Source organism: Malania oleifera, chromosome 13, assembly GCF_029873635.1.
Source record: "Malania oleifera isolate guangnan ecotype guangnan chromosome 13, ASM2987363v1, whole genome shotgun sequence".
NCBI classification, from domain to species: Eukaryota; Viridiplantae; Streptophyta; class Magnoliopsida; order Santalales; family Ximeniaceae; genus Malania; species Malania oleifera.
In genome coordinates, this window is record NC_080429.1 from 56,781,347 (window position 1) to 56,806,393 (window position 25,047).

The window sequence follows — 25,047 nt, forward strand, 5'->3', positions numbered from 1 at the left end:
CCGCTCAGTGCGAGCTTTTTTCGGACCTCTGTAAGGGAGGATGAAGTTTCAATCTGGGGACCTTTTTCAATAAGGGTTAGAGCTTAACCACACATGATTGTCCATATCCCTTGCCTAGGGTAGAGCCTCGGAGGACTTTATGTACATACTTACCCCGAGGTTGGGATAGAGGCTCCATCCTTCTCCTTGTGACCTTATATGGTTATAATTTGAGATCTAAAACATGTTGCATGATTACTAACATCCTGCATTTCATAATAGGCATTCCCATCTGCTTGGCCAAGGTTCTGTTTAAAATTCGACTCATGGAGAACACGGTAGTCCACCATGAAACAGAACCAGTGGTGCAACTGTACTTCGAAAGTCGGCAAAAGAAGAGGGGTGATAGCACGAGTAAGGAATCGGTGCTTGAGATACCAGACAGGGTTGACATCAACACTCGATCCAATTCCCTAAAGGAGCTAAGAGACATTTGGAAGGGGTGGACGCCTCAGGGACGATTGACATTTTCTCAGACGTACGGACACATCGGTTTTCTGTTGCATGTTTCCATAGACTCCCACATGATTGAAGCATTGGTGGATTTCTGGAATCCGTCGTATTGCTGCTTTACTCTGGATGGGGTAAACCTTGCTCCCACCATAGAGGAATACACTTCACTATTGCATCTGGCCAAACTGTCGACACCCTACAGAACGTACGCACCCGCTCAAACATCTGTCATCAAGGATTTGTTCAGGGTCACCGAGGTTAAGGTCCAAAATCTGGAAGACTTGAAGGTCACTTTGGAACACCTGAAAGAGTTGATGAAGAAGGAAGGAAAGGAAGAAGCCCAGCTGCATCTGCTGGCATTAGCCATCTACGGCCTGCTTATCTTCCCAAAGGAACTGGGAATCATCGATCATGCCACCATTGCCTTCGTAGCACAAGTAAAGGAAGGGGTGAATCTAGTCTACGGTATTCTGGCCGAAACGTTGTGATCTCTTAACAGATGCTGGATTAGGAGACATGCTCGTTTGACCTGCTGTGTGCCATTGCTTTATGTGTGGATGATGAGCCATTTTCCATGCATCTAGGGATTCTTTCGCGCTTCTTTCTCAACAATCAAAATACCTTTAGCAGAGTTTGAAGTAGCTCGTTGGGAGGAACACGCTTGCAGGACCGAATGGAAAGACAGGCTACAGAATCTAGTCAGCAAGGGGATTGTATGGCAGGCACCGTGGATCGACCAGCCCAAACTGGTATACAGATGTGGAAACCTTCCTTGGGTCCCACTACTAGGTACCTAGGGTGGAATATCCTACGCACCGCTTATGTTCCGAAGGCAAGTAGGCGCAATACAGTTCGTACCCATGATCCATGGACTGGCAGACACTCAGTTCACATATGAAGATGATGATGGCCAAAGGAAGATCCGGGAATTTTTTGTATCATGGAGGCATGTGTACATAGTCGAAGCAACCGGTCAGAACACGGGAGTCCAGGAGAGTTATTAGCTATGGAAACGTGACAGGGTGAACCCTCAGTTCCTGTGCGAGGGAAAAACTTCGACAGATGAAAAATGGCCGAGAGAAACCATGTGTCCATCTAAAAGAATGACCTCCAGAGAACAGTTTCCAAAACGGGGTCCGGTAGATCCTCAACTTGAACTAAGCAAGCGACCAAAGATTCAGGGATTACCATCAAAGAAAGCATCGGAAATTTTGAGAAAGGAGAAGCAGAGACTTCAAAAGGTGCTTGATCAAAAGGTCCAACAATTGAGGGAGTCAAAAGCAGAAATTGAGGAAAAATCTCAGTACATACAAGACCTAGAAAAGCGGTATGGTAAACAGAGATACTGTTTCAACAAAGTGCTTGAAAATATGGAGCCTTGTGTAAGCAAGGCCAACTATTGGGAAGCCCAGTACAAAGCATTGAAACAAAAGGTGGACAGTGCGGCTCTCACAAAGTCAGAACCAACCCCAAAAGATTCAAGCTGCCTCGTTGGGAGCGGACCAGGAAATCAGGATCTGACACCTATGTAGACTAGTTGGAAATTTTTTGTGTTTCTCACTAAAAATTGTATGAAAATTTGAAATGAAATGATAAGGATTTTTTTTTTCAGAACCTTGGCTAAAGCACATAGGACTGCATGATTGCACCTTTTTCATACATACTCATAAACATCCATTACATGCATTTGTTCTGAAGGATGCGGGTTTTCATGAACAGGGAGGCAAAAACAAGCCAGACATGACTAAGATCCAGCAAGATTGGGGCAAGTATGCACCCGTACAACACTCACGGAAAAGCTAAGGCCATGGCAGAACAGTTAGAGAGTCGTGTTTTGGGGATCAAGTAGGGGTAGGAAAAGCTGAGCAATCAACTGAAGAAGATATTGGACCAATTTCTAAACAAAGGGAAGATAGTCCAAGATCAAGATCATGAAGAAGAAAATGACCCTATCCACCAGCCCGGTTTTATGCCAATTCATGGGCAATCTTCTGGTCCGCCCCCATTCACCTCGGAGAAACCTCCGCATGTCACGCCACCTTTTATCCCGGTAGTGACAGGAATGGGGATGCCCTCATCAGAAATTGCGGGTGTAGGCACAAGCAAGACCATGACGGAATACCGTTGTGACGAGCTGGAAGAACGGCTAAGGCCCATAGAGGGGACTCGGACCGCCAGTACCGCCAGACCCTCAGATTACTGCCTAGTGCCTAATGTAGTCCTTCCTCCAAAGTTTAAGATGCCAGACTTTGAGAATTTTGACCGGACCACATGCCCTCAGACCCACCTCCGGATGTATTGTCAGTCGATGGCCACCTATACCGATAATGAGAAGTTGATGATCCATTGTTTTCGAAGCAGACTTACCGGGACAGCGGCTAGATGGTATGTCCAGTAGAATAAGGCCCAGATCTGTACGTGGGGTGACTTGGCCGATGCCTTCGAAGCGCAATATCATCATATCTTGGAAATGGCTCTGAACAGGATGTCTCTTTCTGAAATGGAGAAAAAGCCAACAGAAGCTTTCAGGGAGTATGCACACCGTTGGAGAGACACAGCCACTCAAGTGGACCCTCCGGTCAGCTACCGTGAGGCGATATCGATGTTCGTAGGGACGTTAAAAGATCCCTACCATTCACATCTGGTAGGGTCCACCCCTCATAACTTCATGGACATTGTGGCGGCAGGGGATAGAATGGAAGCCGACGTCAAAGCTTGACGGATAAAGACTGGCACTATCGATAACAGCCCAAGTAAGAAGTGGGTCAAAGGTAAAAAAGAAGAAGAGACCCAAATGATGCAGTGGTCTATCAGGAGCCTAAGGTAGAGAAGCCAAAGTCAACAACCTAGGGGAAATTTCTACATGGAACCAGTAGTAAACCAAACACTACATATGGGCCCGAGGCCCCAGTTTGCAACCCCCCGACTAAGACCAGCACCAACAAACAATCAAGTTCGAGAAAGCGATGCACCAAGGAATGCTAGAAGGATTGACCCAATCCCAATGCCCTATGCCGACTTGTTTCCTCAACTGTGTGAGAGAGGAATGGTGACGACCATACCAGCCATTCCCGTCACCGATCCCCCACCACGATGGTTTGATCCCAATGCCCGCTGTGCATACCACGCAAACTCTCCGGGCCACTCCATTGACCAGTGCTGTTCTTTCAAATATAAAGTTCAGTCATTGAAGGTTGCAGGATGGCTGGCCTTTGATGACAAGCCGATGGGCATTCAGGGCAACCCTTTACCCAATCATGAGGGAGACCAGATTGGTATGGTCGGGGTAGAACTTAGAAAGGTACAAGAAGCCAACCTAGATCGTTTGGCTTTGGATGCTGAAATCCCCTCGAACACTTCTTCAGAGTGGATCCGTCATCTCTAACCAGGAGTACAGCTTCAGAACTGGAGTTCTTTCGATTTACCAGATATCATCATGTAATGATATTTTTTTTTCAGGATTTGTTTAGTTCTATTTTTCTTTTGTATTCCCTTGGCCACTAAAAAATCGGGGAAGCTCCTTAATGAAAATGAATCTTGCATTCCTTGTCACTTATGTGCATTTTGGAAATCAACTGTCAAAATTTGTTTGTTAATTTTATGTAGGAATAAAGAAAATAACAACACCAGAATCCCTCGCCAAGTAATTGACATTAACTTTGAAAATCTAATCCATGAAACCGAAGTTGAAGATCAAGAACTAAACTTGTCCCTTGAAATGGAAAGAATGTGAAAATCCGATGAAAAACCAACCTTGACTAGTAGCGATCCACCGTTATGATTAAACTGGGAACTGAGGAAGAACCCAAGCAGATGAAAATCGGAGCACTACTAAAGGAAGAGGAAAAGAACCAGTTAAAATTGATCGAGGAGAAAAGGATGACCGCCATGGCCCATGGACAATTGTACCAAAACAGGATGATAAAAGCGTTCAATAGAAGAGTGTGGCCCCGACAGTTTTAGGAGGGGGACCTAGTACTGAAAAAGATTTTACTGATTCATATGGACCCTCACGGCAAGTGGACACCAAACTATGAAGGGCCTTACGTGGTAAAGAAGGCATTCTCAAGAGGCGCCCTACTATTAGCAAATATGGACAGAACCGACCTATTGCACCCCGTTAACTCTGATGCTGTAAAGAAATATTATGTCTGATGGTTGTATACATCTCCAAAAGAAATTAATGAAAGGATCACAGTGTTATTTCATGTGTTCCCTCTTTGCTCATTGTTTCGATTAAATGACGGATGGCCATTTTTGGACCACTAGTTCCCTTAAAGAACCCAATCTTTTTAATCACTTGATGAACCTTTTTGAGCTTTAAAATCGAAACCATCTTCTTCAAAAAAGTCATTTCCCAAAATTTAAACCGGGTTGGGATTTTCAAAGGTCAGGCAAATCATGCAAGGCAATAATGCAGTGCCAAAATGACGGCAAGCCATTTTTCTACTACCCAAAAGTTAGAAAAAGAAAACACCCCTTGATACCCCCTATTGTGCCTAAAAATGTTTAATCTTTCGTTTAAAACCCGCCAAAGGATCACACCCCACACTGGGGCAGTTTTGGAAAGACCGATCTCGAACAAAGCCTAAATAAATAAATGGAAGCACGATTCCCCATAAAAAAAAAAAAGGGAAAATGATGCAAAAGAACAAGGGGAAAATCAAAGCACAAGAAAGGCAGGAGATATGCGTCGTCTGTGATCTTTGGCCAATTTACCCTTTGGTAAAATTCATAAGTTCAAGCCTCATGCACCCTTTCTTCTTTAACCTACAGCCACAACCTACATTACAACCCAAATGAAAAGACCTGACCAGATTGGCATATGTTGTTGCCTCAAATGATTTGTCAGACTCAATATTGTGTCTGAATTACGTAATGACCTAATCCTGAAAAGGTACGTAGGAAGCTTGTTCAAAAGGACGAGTTCGGTCAGATTCTTACAAAAATGTCTCACCCCAAACTGGGGCAGGATTTGTTGCCATAGGATGGGTTTTTGAGCCTTGGTTTCCTTATTCTTCTGAAAACCTAAATCCCCAAGCCTACGTTTCGTCCCGAGTCTTAAAGACCATCCAGAGATCGAAACGTGAAGCAAAGCACCAAGATAAGCCTTGAGCAAACAATGGACCTAAAGGCACTATTCAACCTTACAGTACCAAAAGGGTCAGCCTCCTTCTAGGTGAAGCTGGGACAGTTATCGCAAGAATAAGAGACTTTAGTTTTCACAAATTAATGTCGATACCTTTAAGAACAGGGAATGTTGTTGTAAAACTTATCTTTTTCCTGAATAAATTTTGAATGTAACAAAACAACTATTTCGCACAGCTTGACGTCTTGATTCAGCACATTAATGACATAAATGCATGATTATTCTCATTGTTAGGAATTCCCCGTTTACTGAGGTCAAAAATTAGGAACCCAATACACCAATGGGGAGCTTGAAACATGTCAAACATCAGTAATGAAAGAATACCGGGTCGAATTCCGAGTACTCCTTCAAGTTTGGGAATCATTGGAAGCGTTAGTGATCAACTATTGGGACAGATCTTGAACAATCCCTGAGCTTTGAAGATCATGGAAAGTACCGACAGTCAGACACTAGGGCGGAAATTGAGCATCTTTTGAATTTTGAAGAAAGTACTGACAGCCAGACACTATAACAAATGTTGAGTATCTTCTAGAAAGTACCGACAGTCAGACATTGGGGCAGATTTTGAGTGCCTGTAGAAATTTGAAAATGGTCAGAGCCGTGACAAGAAAAGCACTGGGACCGATTTCGAGACCCTTTTGGAATCCGAAACACAGTAAAGACTAATAGTCTATGAATGAAACTGGGGCAGTTGTTGAGTTCCATTAAGGCAAAGTCGGGTACCGTCGTGCTAGACTAGAACTTAAAAGTGTGGCCAAGATCCGGGATCGAGAAGAAAGGCCATGCATCCTCATACATTTAGTAAAAGGCATTCCCATTTAGACACTGTAGCAGCTACAGGAAATAATCATGTAACGGCCATATGTATATATAACAAACATGCCCTACATTCAAGCAGCGCAATTTAGAACACGCATTACATATAATAGTAGGCACCTTAATTCGTACTGCCTGGTTGAATAAATTTTGATTAATCCTGTAGCATCAATAGCCAACTCTTGAGGGGTTGGTCATTGTTACCCCATGCAAATTTTACATCATAACAAGGCCATTCGGAGGATTATATAACCCGTTCAGTGTACCAACAATACTATATCCTCGTTATAACAAAAAAAAAAAAGGAAAGAGAAAACAAACAAAGTTTATTTAATTGCCCTCACCCCCCCCCCCCCCCCCCCCCCCCCCCCCCCCCCCCTCTTATGGCGGAGGAATACAGTGGTTACAGTCACAGTCCTGAGAGATTACAACCAAAACTCTCCCAAAACCATAAAAAAAAAAAAAGTGTCTGACCTTTTTCCATGTCACGTACACACGGATTTTCATTTCAGGCTGAAGAATGAGAAGTCTGACCTTTTCCATCCCCAATGTTTTTAGCCATTTGGCTCCCGCTGATGTCCTACCAGCTTTTTCTAACTCAGCTATCTCTAGGCTAAGGGCGTGGACTAAACTGCACACCATTTTTCTCAAATCCGATCTCCTATTTTAACAAAAATATTTTCTTGCTTAAGTTTCTGATTTCGCTGTCCTCTATGGTATTTCGTCCATAAGAGTAGGTTCATCCCAAGGAGGGTCACGTCTCATTCTGTCTCTGCAAGTGACAGACAAGTTGATGTGCGAAAGACTGCCTGGCACTTATAGTATGATTGACTATGCCTACATCGGACATTGTGGCCAATACTGCCTCATTCCTCATCATTTCTTTTTGGAACTGAGGAGAGAGCTGGAAGGAACCGAGAATAGTAGAACAGGATGGCACCTCTAGTGCCACATTCAAATCAGGAACCTGCTTAGAAGATGAGGCCCCTGCCATGAGAAACAGTTCAGAGTTTTGAAAGATTGGAGATAGTCAAGGTGCGGTTTCTCGTAACAGAGGATGGCCAAAGATAGGTTACAGTCACGCGTGGAGTTTTCCTGTGATGTTTAAGTGTGAAAGGAAGTCCGCTTAAATAGAATAAAAAGGATTGCCATGCTGAGTGTGTGTCTGACAGGAGGACGAGAGAGGCGACGTGTATCGAGAAGCCCCCAAAGATTGTGAGTGAGGTAAGTTGTGGGAGTTGTGCGGTCCCCTCAGTGGAGGATTATGTTCACAAGGCGGCGGAAAAAATCCCAAGACAGATTTTGAGAGACGTGGAGCAGTCATAATATCTAAACCCGAGGAAAAAGAAAAAGAAAAAGAAAAAAGGGGGGCGCATTTATTCTTGGGGCCTGTTTTTAAAAAGAACCCAAAGCCAGTTTGTTTTGCACAAAGCCCAACTATTTAAATAAACCCGGGCTTTATTTTTGAAAAGGGAAAGTGGGCCGGCCTGTTTTAAATGACCTGGGCTCTGTTTCTTTCTGAATTGGGCCGACCCAGTTTTAAAACTTAATCCAAGCCCAACCGTTTTAATAGACACGGGCTTTATTTTTTAAAAAGTGGGTCGGCCTATTTTAAAAATGACTTGGGCCCTATTTCTTTCTGAATTGGTTCGGCCCGGTTTTAAAACTTAATCCAAGCCCAACCATTTAAATAGACACGGGTTTTTATTTTTTAAAAAAAAGGGAAAGTGGGTCGGTCTGTTTTAAAAATGACTTGAGCCCTGTTTCTTTCTGAATTGGGCCGGCCCGTTTTAAAATTCAATCAAAGCCCATTTTTTGAAAGCAAACTCAGGCCCAATTCACTCAAGCCCGTCCCAAAGACCACACGTGACCTAAACACATGATAAAGCCCATGTGGCTCGCTCGGGACCCCTCGAATTCACTCAACTCACTCGAGCCGAAGATGAGTTGACTCGCCCTTGACCTCACCACCCCAACTGAAACCCTAAGGTTTGAAACCCTAACCCTAACTTTTAAACCAGAAACCTTAAATGCCTCAAGCCTTAAATTTCTATGCAAATAACAACCAGCAATCAAGCATACACAAAATTGAAGATATATATATATATATATATATATATATATATATATATATATATATATATATATAAAGGGATAAGAAAGAAAGGGCTTATCTCCTTTGGGAGTTCGAAAGAACTCCCCTTGCATCTGTGCGGATCTTCCCTACCGAGGCACTCCCAGTGATCATCATTCGTCTGGGCTTCACCAAATCTATCTAGATCTGATTGCGAAGACAGAATAGGAGGCCAATCGGAACTCGATCACCTCTAAAGATTTTTAGGATCTTAAGTTTGCCAAGATCTAAGGTCTCTGAAGAACGGTCTAGAAAGAGAGAGTTTGTAGGTAGGCAAGAGTGGGAAAGAAATTACAGAGGAGCTAAGGTTTCAAGTTAGCAGCAAATAAGAGTAGAGCACAGAGACTGAAAGAGAAGAACAGAGAGGGTGAGAGAAAAGAGAAGAGAGAAGAGAGAAAGAGAGGGGGTTCGAGAGAATGAAACGCAGGGAAATGAATAGAACAAAAAATTAGGTTTAAATATCTAAAGCCCCGGAGCCACGAGATTCAACCACATGGCAACCCGTCATCTGTTCGATCAAAAAGTTTGCGTGGCCACCCTGATCACCACACGATTTGTGTTTTCCAAGGATGGTCAGGATTGTGCCACACCTTGATCCGGGTCACATTTGACCAGACAATCAGTTACCAACACATGGCTCATTTTCCCCCACACACAAAAAAAAGTCTGCGTGGCCACCCTAATCACCGCATGATCTGTGTTTTCCAAGGACGGTCAGGATTGTGTCACGCCTTGATCCGGGTCACATTTGACCATCCAATCAGTCACCAACACATGGCTCATTTTCCCCCACACACAAAAAAAGTCTACGTGGCCACCCTGATCACCGCACGATTTGTGTTTTCCAAGGATGGTCAGGATTGTGCCACGCCTTGATCCGGGTCACATTTGACCAGCCACTCAGTCACTAACACGTGACACCCCTCCTCAACCGCACAATCTGTGTTTTTCCAAGGACGGCTTGAATTGAGCCACATCATCGATCCACACCCGTATACACCAACCATTCAATCACTGACACGTGGCACCTCTCCTCAACCGCACGATCTGTGTTTTTCCAAGGACGGCTTGGATTGAGCCACATCATCGATCTACACCCGCATACACCAGCCATTTAGTCACTGACACATGGCACCTCTCCTCAACTGCACGATCTGTGTTTTTCCAAGGACGACTTGGATTGAGCCACATTATCGATCCACACCCGCATACACCAGCCATTCAGTCACTGACACGTGGCACCTCTCCTCAACCACACGATCTGTGTTTTCCAAGGACGGCTTGGATTGAGCCACATCATCAATCCACACCCGCATACATAAGCCACTCAGTCACTTATACGTGCCATTTGTCCTCAACCGCACGATCTGTGTTTTCCAAGGACGGCCTGGATTGAGCCATATCATCGATCCACACCTGCACACACCAGCCACTCAGTTATTGACACGTGGCACCCCTCCTCAACCATTCGATCTATGTTTTCCTAGGACGGACCAGATCATGCCACGTCTTCGATCCGGGTCACCCTCTATCCTCCCTTTTCTAGTCAGCACATGACTTTACTCAGAACACGACACATGGTCGGTTGTATGGCCTGGCTAAAATATGTGTCTTTTATCTTTATAGGCCTGTTGCTATAAATAACATAGGAGAGTTCCTACTGTTACCCCAAAGCAACAAGACCTATAAAGAGGGGCAGCTGTAAACACCCCAATTTTAACCAGACCTTTCCAAGGAGACCTCATGGCAAACCTTCCCACACATTCTTGTAGGTCCCACGCTGTTGGTAGACCCCACACATCCATGTAGGTCCCACGTTGTTTGTGGACCCCACATATCCTTGTAGGTCCCACACTGCTTGTGGACCCCACACATCTTTGTAGGTCCCACATATCTCCATTGGGCCCTACATGGTTTGTGGGCCCTATATCTCCTACTATGCTAGCTCAGACTCCTATATCCGGTGCACGTTACCCCTCTTAGTACACTAGCTCAGATTCATACATCCGGTGCACGTTACCCCCTTTGGTACGCTAGCTTGGATTCCTACATCCGATGCACGTTACCTCCTTTGGCATGCTTCTTCCTATTGGCTCATGTTCCTATAACCCTTAAATGGTTCGTGGACCCCACATTGCTTGTGGGCCCCACTTCTTTAGGTACGCCAGCTCGGATTCCTACATCCGATGCACGTAACCCTCTTTAGTACACTAGCTTGGATTCCTACATCCGATGCACATTATCCCCTCTGGTACACTAGCTCGGATTCCTACATCCGATGCACGTTACCCCCTCTCATACGCTAGCTTGGATTCCTACATCTGATGCACGTTACCCCCTCTAGTACGCTAGCTCGGATTCCTACATCCGATGCACGTTACCCCCTCCAGTACGCTAGCTCGGATTCCTACATCCGATGCACGTTACCCCCTCTGGTACGCTAGCTCGGATTCCTACATCTGATGCAAGTTACCCCCTCTGGAACTCTAGCTCGGATTCTTACATCTGATGCACGTTACCCCCTCTGGTATGCTAGCTCGGATCCCTACATCCGATGCACGTTACCTCTTTTGGCATGCTTGCACCTGCTAGCTCGGGTTCCTATAACCCTCAAATGGCTCGTAACCTCACATGACTTGTGGGCCCCACATATCTTCATTGGGCCCCACATGTTTTGTGGGCCCCACCTCTCTTGCTATGCTAGCTCTGATTCCTACATCCAATGCACGTTACCCCCTTTGGTACGCTAGCTCCGATCCCCATATCCGATACCGTGCTAGCTCGGGTTCTTGTAACCCTTAAACGGCTTGTGGACCCCACATGGCGCGTGGGCTCTACACAGCTTCTAGGACCCTCATATTATTTTTATTATTATTATTATTATTATTATTATTATTATTATTATTATTATTTATTTTAATTTTTCAAATGCAAGCATACTTTGTTCCCCCATCATCATTCACCACATGTCATGTTTCTCCCTTTATCATTCTTCCCATGCTATATTCCCTTCATCATTCTTCATCCCATACTTTGTCCCCCCATCATCACTCACCACATGTCATGTTTCCTCCCTTTATCATTCTTCCCATACTATATTCCCTTCATCATTCTTTATCCCATACTTTGTTCCCCTATCATCACTCACCACATGTCATGTTTCCTCCCTTTATCATTCTTCCCATACTATATTCCCTTCATCATTCTTCATCCCATACTTTGTCCCCCCATCATCACTTACCACATGTCATGTTTCCTCCCTTTATCATTCTTCCCATACTATATTCCCCTCATCATTCTTCATCCCATACTTTGTTCCCTCCATCATCACTCACCACATGTCATGTTATCTCCTTTTACCATTCTTCCCATGCTAATTTCCCTTCATCATTCTTCCCCCCCATACTTGGTTCGCCCCATCATCATTCCCTTATGTCTTCTTTCCTATGCTTGCCCCAAACTAAGCCTATAAATAGCCCTCTCATTCCAAGCACAAAGGGGGAGAGTTCTTGGTGGTGGTAAGGAAAAGATTTCAAATATTGAAGTTTTCTATTATAAGTTTGTGAAGCTAGTTTTTTTGAGTGAAGATCAAGAGGTCGACTGATCCTATTTCCTATCGGTGCTGAGTCACCCCATTTGAAGAAGGCACTCCGTAGTGCCTCGAGTCAAAACTCAAGAACAACTCTCGGGAAGACGCTATAGAGCGGCCCTAGTAGACTCACCAACAGGAAAAGAAAACTGGAGCAAAGGAAAATGAAAGAAGATCAAGCGGTCGACTGATCCCGTTTCCTACTGGTGCCGGGTCACTCCATTTGAAGAAGGTACTCCCTAGTGCCTCGAGTCGGAGCTCAAGAACAACCCTCGGGAAGGCGCTATAGACTAACTCCTGCGGATTCACAGACAGGAGAGGAAGACCGGAGGAGAAAAAGACAATAGGTAAAACCAATGAGCTTTCTCTTCCTATGTTACACCTCCGCCCCCCTTTCCCTAATCGGCCTCTGTTGGTTTATTTGATTTTATTTCACTTTTTTTACTTTAAATAGCTTTCTTTTAACCCATAAAAAAAAAAATTCATAAAAGACACAAAAACTCAAAAAAAATTTCAAAAATTTTTAAGGCTTTGAAATTTATTTACATTTGAAAATTTTTGAAGAAAATCCAAGAAAGTTTCCAACATGTTTGGCAAAAGTTAGATCTGTTTCCCTATATTCAAGATTTTCAAAAATACATTCTAAAGTCATATCTTTAAAACTATAACTTTCATGATTATTGTCTAAAATTCTATTGTATTCGGAAGAACATTGGAAAATCCCGAAAAATCAATGGTCTCGACCAAGACCTTAAACTGGTTTTCCCTCAAATCGGTCAACGTTTGACCGGTTCACCATTCCCGGACCGATTCACCCTGGTTTTCTCCATTTCGCTTGTATACTATTATTATATCTGGAAAATTCAGAAAAATCATAAAATTTTCAAAAATCCCAAAAATACTTTCATATTTTGATTTCCCTGATTTTATTTGTGTTATTTTGAAAGTTCGGGAAAAATCACAGAAATCACATAAATCATTTTCACACTTAGGAAAAATCACAAAAATATCTTTTTAGGCACAAAAAAATCATTCCAAATCCCGAACAAATTTCAAAAACCTCCTGAAATAGTATATTTCCTACTTAGAAAAACCTATAGATTTCAAAACTCCCGGGAGCGTATTTCATATCCTATTTTTGATTTTACTTCCCGATGATTGCAAACAAGAACATTGACTCTTCAAAGTACTAGATTGCCTCGGTTATAAGGGAATACCTATATAGTACTTTCATTCTTTTGATTTTTGAAATGGAGTAATCTTTAAAGACTTATTACATTTATTTCGGGATAATTCTTTATTAATCTGGTACCGTTCGTAAGAACGAGCGTGTAGGGGGTGCTAATACCTTCCCCTTGCGTAACCGTACTCCCAAGCCCGACTTTGGTAATGCAGTTCTACCCCTAATGGGGTAGCAATCAAGTATTCTAACTGCACCTCCAAAGGTTAGTGGCGACTCCACCACACATCGTTTTCCACAAAAATCACATTTTTTAAAAATCACACATTTCCATCCATTCTTCCCAGTTCGCAAGCCGAACCCATTTTTAAAGCAGAGATTGGTTCTCTGGGCCGAGTCCAGGACGTCGCGACACAATTGACCCATGAAATTGATTTTTTGGGATCAGTTTGATTTGGTTGTTCACCTACAAATTTACAATACAATGAAACCTCACAGGAAAATTTTAATGCCTTTTTAAGAATAGAATCATGAGATTTTCTAATGTGCATTTTAACAAAATTATACATGGCAAAACATGAAACACTATTAAATTCTTTGTATTTCTTCCTCACTCCCAATTGCGTTCAATAAAGATAAATGTATAGGACCTCAGATACCATATCAATGTGGCATTACTTCAACTTTGTTTGATTCATAAAATATATAGTCAGAATATAAGAACTTACTAACTTAGGAAAAAAAAAAAAGATGTATCCCTAATCCCTATTCTAAGAAAAATGATAATGAAAACAATTTTATGAATTTATAACGTGGAATCAATGTGATTATTTCCAAATTTCATGAGCATTGTCCATTTATATCCTATTTATGTTGGATGGAAATAATGGAATTATACATGTCGCGATGTCCCGAACCCGCCAAAACATTGGCACTGGGAAAATGGTGAATTTTAAAAATAATATTTTCGTGGAAAACATGTTGTGATGGAGTCGTCACTAACCTTTTGAAGTGTGGTTAGAACAGTTGATTACTACCTCGTTAGGGGTAGAATCGGTCTGTGCTACCAGAGTCGGGATCGGGAGTTCGGTTATACAAGGGGAAGGTATTAGCACCCCTACGCGTCCGTTCTTAAGAACGGTACCTAATTAATAAAAAATTATCCAAATTTAATAAGCCTTAGAAAATTACTCCCTATAAAAAATCAAAGAAAATACACAAAATAAAATACTATATAAGTATTCCCTTAAAATCAGGGCATACCGTACTCCGAAGAGCTCATGCCTCCCCTTGAATTGGGATTGGAAATCGAGAAAATAAGGTACAAAAATACACTCCCGAGGCTTTTGAAATCTTTAGCATTTTCTAAGTTTGAAAAATAATATTCCGGGAGGTTTTGAATTTATTTTAGGCCGAAAAATTTTGTAAAAGTGAGTTTTCCAACTCAAAAATATTTTTTTCCGACGATTTTTTTGAATTTTCATGTGATTTTCCAAGTATAAGAACAATTTTGATCTCAAAAATGATTTGTGACTTTTGATTTGAAATAGCACAAAGATAATTAAGCAAAAGCAATAAAGATTAAGCCAAAAATATTTTTTGATTTTTTTCCTGAATTTCCTAAATTTTTGTGATTTTTTATTGATTTTTATGAATTATTTGAGGTTTAAAATAAATTATTCAAAATAAAAATAAAATAAAAGAAAAATAAAAAAGAACCGGTTTGGGGAAGGGATAGGACTAGTCAAACATTGACCGGTCCAGGCGGGACTGATTTAAGGCCGGTCAAGGCCAGTGCGCTGCGTGGTATCTTTCAAGTAGCTGGAAACATTTGGATGGCGGTCGGTGAGCTAGCTCTATCAAGGACGGTCCAGGGGGAAACACGCCATGCCTGCATGTGTGGGGAATAGACAGCCCACACGTCGCTCAATGGACTGGGGAGCGGAGCTTGAAGGGGCGCCTGTCTCTAGGAATCTTGGCCATCGATGTGTTGCCAGGTGGCCTTGATCGGTCAGGGGGACCTGACGTGTGATGCGGACGTCCGCCAGAGTGTGATCATGGTCGTTGATAGTGGCAAAGATTGGATGGTTGTGGTGAGGCACACCTGAATTGTTGACATGGCCTTGATCCTTACCGTTCTAAGAAAACATAAATCGTGCGGCTGGGAGTCGAGGCATACGAATCATTGACGTGGCTTGATCACACTCGTTACTAAGCTTCTACGTGTCATAATCCTACGAACCCAGCACCAGACATACTTAAACTGATATTTTTTGTTTACTCTCATTTCTCAATCTTCGCTCACAAGACAACCTCTCTCTCTTCCTCTCGTCTTTGCAAAAACCATAAACGAAAACCCTAGTTCTCCTTGCTAAGCTTCTCACCCTATCTTCTTTGAACCAAAACCTAACCCCCTTGCTCTATTTTCTATACAACTCTATCCATTTCCCTTCTCTAACTCTCGGATGCTTTGTCGAGCTTTCATAAACCCTAGATTAGAAACTCCTTTGAAACCCCAAACTGAGGTTCTAGAATTTCATCTCCTATCTCTCGTCTCACAAACCACCGAACATTCTAGGTCGTTCGCAGGAGGCGTAGCCAGAAGCAAGACCCAAAGGAAACATTCGAAGCCCGATTGGGTTGCTTAAGGGCGAAGCCAAAAGCTAAGTAGCTTTTCATTCCCCCTATTTTCTTTTGGTTTTGTCTTTATTTTTTATCCCTGCTTGTGGTTTGTTGGGATATGATTAGAATATTAAGATTCAGATTTTGCAATGATTTGACAACTATTGTTCTGAGTTGGTGATGATCTAGTTGTTGAGGTTGGGATTAGAAAATTTAGTGTTTTTGGGTTCAAGTTTCTAGAAGACGAAGCAACTCGTCTTCCAGTGGTTGGTTCCAGGTCGACTAGCACGAGTCAACGCGGTGAGTTGTGTGAACTCGCGCACCCAAAGTGAATCTAGCACATGAGACTAGACACGTGCAGGTCTTTTGTTAATATTAGATGGGCCTCAGGTCATTGTAATGATGGGCTTGGTTTAAAACACACCCGGGCCGGCCATTTTCAAAATTGATCGTTGGCCTTTTGTTTTAAAACCTTTGCGGGCCGGCCTTTTTAAAAAAAAAAAACATGAACTGGGCCTTTTGGTTTTAAAACCTTTGCTGGTTGGCTTTTCAAAAGTGAACATGGGCTTTTTGTTTTAAAACCTTGGTGGGTCGGTTTTTCAAAAGTGATCATTGGATTTTGGTGGTAAAACCTTTGCTGGATGACTTTCTTTTAAAACGTGAACTGGGCCGAGTTAAATTTTGAAAACAGGCTCGAGTTAAATATTTCAAAATGAAATGTGGGTCTAGGAGATTTAAAGTGAAATTGGGCCTCGGTTTGGTTTTGAAAGACAAATAGGCCGTTGTTGTAAAAAGAGGTTGGGCTGGTTGGGTTGTAAAACAGAGGTCTAAGGGTTTAAAATTAGAAAATGGGTTTTGAGCCCAAACCCAAATTTGGGTCAGAAGGGTTGGGTCACATGGTTAGGGTTCACATGGTCGGGCCCGAGTTTGAATCCAAGTTTGGATCCGGGTTTGGTAAAACGGGTTCTGGTAGGGGCAACCCGGATTGCATGGTTTGGTTTGGGTATGATCACTGCCAAGTTAGGATTTAGGTTCGCATGAGAACCTGAAACCAAGGAGCGCACATGCACCTGCACTTGCTCACATAATCACCAAAATGAATGAAATATAACCAAGATGAGAATTGAATTATATCTATCCCCTTTTCTCCTCCTATCTTCTTCAATTCTCCTTTCTCTGATGGTTTGTTTTGGAGACTGGTTCTAAATCAACTCCTAAATTCGGCCCTGCTACCACCTGCTTTCTGCTATTTGGGCAAAGCTTCTCCTCTGTCTCTCTCTTCTCGACTCTCTCTTTGCCCTCTATATTTTGGCAAAGTTCCCTTACTCCGCTCAAATGCTCTTTTCTTCCCTCAATTTTGCAGAGTACTATTGCATTCTACTTTCTTTAAGACTAGCAGAACCTCCCTTCTCTTCTGAACTTTTCCTCACTCCTCTCAATTTTACCAAGGTTTCTTTTCTATCTGAGAGGAGTCTTTGCAGTGTGCGACAATTCCTTATTTATACGGAGTTCAAGTGGCCTTTTGGCACCAAATTTACTAACAGAATGCCTTTATTCCCTACGCTGGCAAGGAATATTTCAATAACCAATTTTGTCTTGTGCATGTGATTTTCCATTTTTATTTTTTTATTTGAACTTCTAGCTAGCCACTCCCTTTCTGTTGTTTCTCTTGTCCATAGGTCCTTGGAAGATCCAGGTGGCAGACATGGATTGGAGATCACGAATACTTTATTTGTATTTTATATTTATTATTTTTTGTATTTTCTTTTTGTGACTGTAACCTGCATGTACCCATAGGTTTTCTTTTTTGCAACATCACTTTGTACCACTTTTGATTCCCTTGTATGTATGTCATATTAGCCCTCTCATTGTAACACTCCTGCGTGTACATCTATTGCACGTGTCCCCCTACGCCCTTAATAAAGTGCATGAGACTTTTCAATTTTGACTCTGAAATTGGTTGACCAATTTTGACTTAAAAGAACCTGGTTATTTTAACATGACCTTAACATCAAAACAAAACCCCGGTTTTTAAATTAAAGGACCCACTCAATTAAAAAAACCTAATTAAAAAGTTTGAAAGAACCAATTTCACAAATTAAACATTAAAGTTCAGCTTTCAATAAAAGTGTTTAATTTTGAAATCCAAGGTTTAGAAAAATTGAATTTTAGATTAAAAAGGACTCTAACAGAGAATTTTAGAAGAAATTAGTTTTAAAATTAAAAGAACGAAAATTTTCCTAGAACACTAAGACTCAACTTAACATGTTGAGATCTTATCACTTTTTTTTACAAAAAGGGTGACAAATTTGAAATCTGGTCCCTAACTAAGGAGATTAATTTTGCAAATAAATTTTATGAAAAAACCGCTTAAAACTATAGTAAATAGGATTTGAAGAACTTTTTTCCTAGAACATCAGGACTCAACTTGAAATTGTAAGATTATTTTGCACTACAAAAAAAAAGGTTTTTTGTTACGAAAGTATTAGTGACGGTTTTAAAACAATCACTAATAGTGTTGTATTAGTCACGGATTTTTAGAACCGTCACTAATAGTGTAAGCATTAGTGACGATTTTAGCAGTCGTCACTAATACAAAACTATTAGTGACGGTTTAGAACCGTCACTAATACTGTTCGTCACTAAAAACGGCGCGGCAAACAATTTTCGCACGAGATTTTTTTCGGGAAAATATTAGCGACGATTTTATGGTATTAGTGACGAATTAAATTTGTCACTAAAAGTCACTTATTAGTGACAATTAACAAATCGTCACTACTAATAGTTATGAATATATTAAAAAAATTTAGTTAATGGTATTAGTGACGGATTGGGATATCCGTATTAGTGACGGTTTTGAAACCGTCACCACTAGTGTTTTTATTTAAAAAAATATTTAAAAAATTAAGTAAAGGGTATTAGTGATGGATTGGGAGATCCGTCACTAATAAGAGGATATTAGTGACGGTTTTGAAACCATCACTACTAGTTTTTTATTTAAAAAATATAAAATAAATTTAGTTAAGGGTATTATTGATGGTTTGAGAGAACCGTCACTACTAATAGGGTGACAGATTTGACAACCGTCACTACTAAAAAAATTTAAGTTCGGAGTATTAATGACAAATTTGTAGATTCGTCACCATTAGCCCTTATTAGTGACCATTGACAACCATCACTAATACTACCTATTTTTAAAAAATTAAAAATTTAAATTCAGAGTATTAGTGGCGAATTTATGAATTCGTCACTATTTGTCCCTTATTAGTGACGAATTTGGGAACCGTCACTAATAATTCTTTTTTAAAAAAACAAATAAAAAAAATTTCAATTCAGAGTATTAGTGACGATGTTGTATATTCATCACTAATAAGAGACTAATAGTGACGAATTTTTAGATTCGTCACTAATACTTCATTTTTTTAAAAAAAAAATATAAAAAAATTAAATTCACAATATTAGTAACGAATTTATAAATTCGTCACCATTGGTGTCTATTAGTGACGAATTTCTATATTAGTGACGAATTTGGACCGTCACTAATGCTTTGTTACTTATAAAAAAAATAAACAAAGTAGTAATAACAGTTTTGAAACCGTCACTAATGTAGAAAATATTAGTGACGAATTTATAAATTCATCACCATTGGTGTCTTATTAGTGACGAATTTCTATATTAGTGATGAATTTGGACCGTCACTAATGCTTTGTTATTTATAAAAAAAATAAACGGAGAGTAGTAGTGACGATTTTGAAACCGTCACTAATGCCCAAATACCCTTATTGCTGTCCGCGGGATATTTTTCCTCCTTCTCCAGCTGGCTTCTTCCCCTTCCCCTTCGCCTACTCCTATGAACAGAGCTCCCATTCTATCTCCCGTTGCTCTCCGCCGCAAGCCACCGTGCCAGCTCCTCCTCTTCCCTTCCTACTCCGGCGATTCTCTCTCCCAGTCTCTCCCTGCTCTCGATCGGCTGCAAGTCCACTCCAGCTCCTCCTCTTCCCCTCATCTTGCTCCGGTGATCCTCTCTCTCAGTCTCCCCTTGCTCTCGGCCGCAAGCCACCCCTCCTGCTCTGGCGATCCTCTCTCCCAGTCTCCCCCTGCTCTCGGCCGCAAGCCTAGGTTCTTCTTTCCCTTTATAATTTTACTTTCAAGCATATATTTCTTGATTTTATCTACTGTGAATATTTAAATCTGATTTGGGAATGCTGTGAATGATCAAAATTGATTTTTGAATGACTTGAATGATTTAAACTTCTATTGAGATTAAACTTCTGTTGCCTAGATCCTAGAAGTCCCTAAGTGTTTTGGGAGTTCTCTTTTTGTTGCAAGTTGAGAACTTCAAGGATAATGTCAGGATCCCAACAAGATGCTAAGGAACCTAAAAAAATGTCAGAAGATAACCAATGTCAAAAAATAGACTTGAATATTTTGCATTATTTTTCTTGAAATAAATTGCTCTTACTTAGAATGCAAGTTTTTTCCTGGCTCAGATCAGTCTCTCTATAAACCCTCAGAAGAGCCTCATAGCTAGTTTTGTTTGATGTGCTACCATTCCGCATTACAGCTACATATGCTGCCTGTAGTAATAGTACAGGAGGCAATTTAATTGGTTTGTAGCAGAAAGTAAAAAAGAATTAAGTTTACCCTTTCCATTTCATCAACCTTTCTCAAATATGAAGGGAGCAAGGGTGCATTTCTGTCCTCTAAAAATGCATAAAAATGCCTACTTGCTTCATCTTGTGTTGCACCATGGCCAAGCATAATGAGGGTAGTCAAAAGCTCTCCTCTCAACATGGCATCTAAGTGACCCTCACCTTGTACAGGATCCCAACCAAGTTTCCTATTTAAAGAAAAATAAAGTTAACACCTAAAAATACAACTTCAAGAATTATATAATATATTAGAATTTTAAAAATATGATTTCCAAAATTATATAATATGTTAGAATTTTAAAAACAAATTGGCAGGAACTAATCTTGCTTTTGGACATCTGAGAGCAACTACCCCTTTGAGTAGACTTTCTGATGGTTATACCCCTACAGTTCCCATGCAGTAGAAGTCCAACATCATTTTTAAAAAAATCATTACCTTTGTGTTGAAGACTTACCCTTTCATACTACACTAACTAGGATCATAGTTCATTCACCAAATATGTATCTGTAGATCAAATTTCATAATATGTAAAGCTTGCAGCTGTACGTCCATCAATAGTATTTCGTGAAACATATGTTTCAACTTTCAACTAGCCCACTAATGGAACAGATAGCCTTACTAGTGCCCTTCATTCAAGCCATATCAAGTTAATATGTATTCATAGCCACATCCAATCCATATATTTATATTTGTAGTCAAAAGAACAAAGAAAAACTCTAATTTGGAAAGCCATATGATACAACTCTAGATCTCCAAACAACCCAACATTTCGCAAGCTTGATTGTAATGGGAGGAAGGGGTAATCCAACAGCAAGCTTTACATACAAGGGGACATCTAAAAAGTCCAGGAGGATCTAAAAAGCTAGTGAAGGTCCTTTAAAAACCATTTTTTGACAATGTGTGATTAAGTTGTCCTATGAACACCACAAAGTTTGTTTTACCAATACCATTATACCACCCTTACATTGTTTAACTGGGATATGTAAAGATTTCCTAAAATTCAACAAAAAGGAATAATGTTAGAAGTGTGAAAACTACATGCTTTGACTTCTAATAGTGGGCCAACATTACAAGGCTGACAAAAAAGGGAGAGGCCACCCGTTTGAGAGAATGAGATAAGCAAGAATAACAAGCCCCAAAAGAACACTAGACAACACTTCTCCTTAATGCTTTAAGGCTCAAGGCTTTAAGCTCAGTTTAACACTGCCATAAAGGCTGAGATTAATGTAATCCATCAATTTACGTGCAAAAGATTCTTACTCTGCAGGGTATTGGAAAAGGCTCATAAAGAACTGTTTAATATAATGAAGCAAACATGAAATTACCTTTATGGACCACTACTGAAATATATAAAAGAGTTACTATCACAATATACATATATATATAGTCTTGATTGGCTGAAGGACATTACCTTTGGAACAATATATATAATTTTTGTAACAAGTGAAACCAAAGAGATTTATTAATATATATTAATGATTAGTAATGCATATATGCATGAATGTGCCTACTAATGACTACAACGTTTTACCTGCCCTAGCAATCTAGCTACTTTAAATATCCTTCATCATGCCATTTAAACTCCCTTCACACATATATGATTGGCATATATATTTCTTAAACTATTTCACACCTTAAGACTTGTGAGAAAAATCAAATATGAATGCTTTAATGGTCTATAATTGTGTGTGTAAGAGAGAGAGAGAGAGAGAGAGAGAGAGAGAGAAGACCTAACTGGAATTTTAAGATGTTGACTATATATGTGAGGGTGGTGAAGACCCTAGGCGAGGACACTAGTAATTGGGCATCTTTTCTTTCTTTCTTTTATTTTTATTTATTTTTATTGACATGCTCCACTTCTATATATTTATGGTAGAATATCTTAATTTTTTTCAAGAGGGCTAGTGTGGTCCTCCCATCAGACCACACTATTTTACATATATATATATATAATGGAGTTGATAGATAATACAATTTGAAACGGAGAATGGAACAATTTGCACCACACTATTAATTTGTACTCTTTTTCATTGTCAAATGCTCTCTCAAGGCTTTAATAGGTTACTAAAAAGTTAACCTATGGGCAAATTATTTTATATGAGCATTTTTCAAATTTGTACGCCACCAAAACAAAATATTTTCTTTTTCTTTTTGAACTTTTATATACAAATATTGAAAAACTTGAAAAGAAAATGATATTTTGCAATCATTTGAACAATTAAAAATGAAAAATATTTTCCACAATTGAATAGACAATTAATTCTAACCATTAAAATTCTAACAATAGATTGGTACAATTATTCATCTAAGCTTTACAATGCTCTCTCATTTTTCTATCATCTAAAATAGCTCACAAATTAAGTCTATCAAATTAAGTCTATTTTACCTAAATAGTATTTGCATTTCTATTTCCATTATTTGTTCCATTCTCCGTTTCGTTTTCCTTCTTTGCGCTTATAGTATTGATGATAGGTCATGGAAATTTTTGGGATTAAATTCATCAATATAGTATTAAAAACATATTTATCTATATACTAAATGATCGTATGAGGATTATTATGATTATCAAGAAAGAAAAAAAAAATCAATCCTAATGTGTTTTTGGTAACAATATGTAGGCCATGTTAGAATCGAATCAAGTAATCTCAAATTCCCAAGTTGATGTTGATAAGCTTGTTTTACAATTTGAGTATGCTTATCACACCTACTTGGTACTAATACAATATATTTTCATAACATACGCATTACAAAGGTGTATTTTAGTTTAGATACTTTCATAGGGCAAGTAGTATTTTGATAAATACTATTGACAAGGCTATATGATACTTCTCAATACTTAATTTTTAAAGTATTCTTAGCCATTGGATTGTGAATTAAGCATTGAAAATCTAGAAAGACTTGAGTATGTCCTACCTGTTTTATAATGTTACTTGTTAGGGAGTACGGTAAGCACAATCACATTAAAGATATATAAATTTAGTTACATTGCCTGCCAATTAGATATTTTCTTTAATAGTTATATGAGCAATCATTAAACTTTAGTATTCATTTTTTTTTTGGGTATTTAAGCTACTCACACATTTCGATTATATGATCAATGTGTTATTTGAGATTGCCCTTCCAATGAAATTGTAGTATTTTGCTTCAAGGTGATGGAATAATGCTATTTTATTGTATTTAGTTCAATTGCTTGTGAAATTATGCTATTCCTCTATTTATATTTATATTTCTTGTGCAATTCTACTAGTTTTTAGTATCTTGACATTTCACTTTGGTGCGATATTCCCTTTTTCAATTTAGTAAAAATGAAAGCTATTCTCCATTCTAACTATTTTATATCGAAAATCCTTAAAAAAAAAAAAAAAATGGAAACGAGTTTACACCACTTTAAAAAACTTGTCATTTTAAGTCATCCATTGCATTAGATAAAATTGATCGTCCTTACACATATTATTAAAAAACAAATGCGTACATGCAATGCATAGATAAGTCTTATGTTCCTCAAAACCAAAGCCTAAAATCGTAGCCCCTTGCATGTTTTTTTTTTTTTTCAATTTCATGTATTCATTAAAGTTTAGACCCATCCAAGAACGGTTACTATACATTCGTTCCTAATTGTACATGCGAGACAAATCAATTGTTATATTTTAATTGATTATTAGTCATACTATGTTGACTAATAATCACTTAAACATGTTAATTACTTGTTTCACTTACGATTAGTAATGTTTGTATTTCAATCATTCTTGGATTGTCCAATGTGGACAGTTCAGGAAGTTGTGTTTACATTGTTGTCATCGTTCACATTTTGTCAATTGTCATTATATATTTCGAGCGTGTCTCTACTTGTGTTCTCTAGGTGCATAGTGGGTGTCGTGACACTTTGTTAGTGATGGAAAACTAGCAAAATTTCCACTTCCCCCATCTCGTGTACTGGCAGAGTCATGGGGAGATGCTGCCAAAATTTATAACGATTACGACGAAGGAATTTCAGCGATTGATCGCAATATAAATGCAACATTCTTGAATGGGATAGGATCTGTACTTTTTAGAATATGATGGTTGATTATAGGATTCACAATGCATGCATGATAAACATTATGAGAATATAATGAACACCATTTACTTGAACATATTATAGGGTAATTAATAAACATGGATAAGAGTTGGATGAACGCTCGAGGTAGGCTTTTTCCAGAATACGTGAAAGGGGTACATGATTTCATAGAGTTCGCGCGTCCTCGTGCAGACAAAGCCAGTAGAATAAGGTGTTCTTGCAAGAAATGCCAAAACATAACATTCAAACACATTTATCTTTGGGATGTTTAGCCAAGTAACGTACTCCCGTATGGTTTCCGCAAAGAATAGTTCAACCAACGTACTCCCTTTCGGTTTCCGCAACCCAAATCAAA

General features: G+C 39.7%; 1 protein-coding gene across 1 annotated transcript; it reads left to right on the forward strand.

Moving 5' to 3' along the window:
• Window positions 1-2,461: 2,461 nt before the first annotated feature.
• Window positions 2,462-3,211, forward strand: LOC131145854 (uncharacterized). Its single transcript, XM_058095033.1, has 2 exons — window positions 2,462-2,877; window positions 2,977-3,211. The coding sequence occupies exons 1-2, from the start codon at window positions 2,462-2,464 to the stop codon at window positions 3,209-3,211; spliced, it is 651 nt and encodes a 216-aa protein (XP_057951016.1).
• Window positions 3,212-25,047: the final 21,836 nt, after the last annotated feature.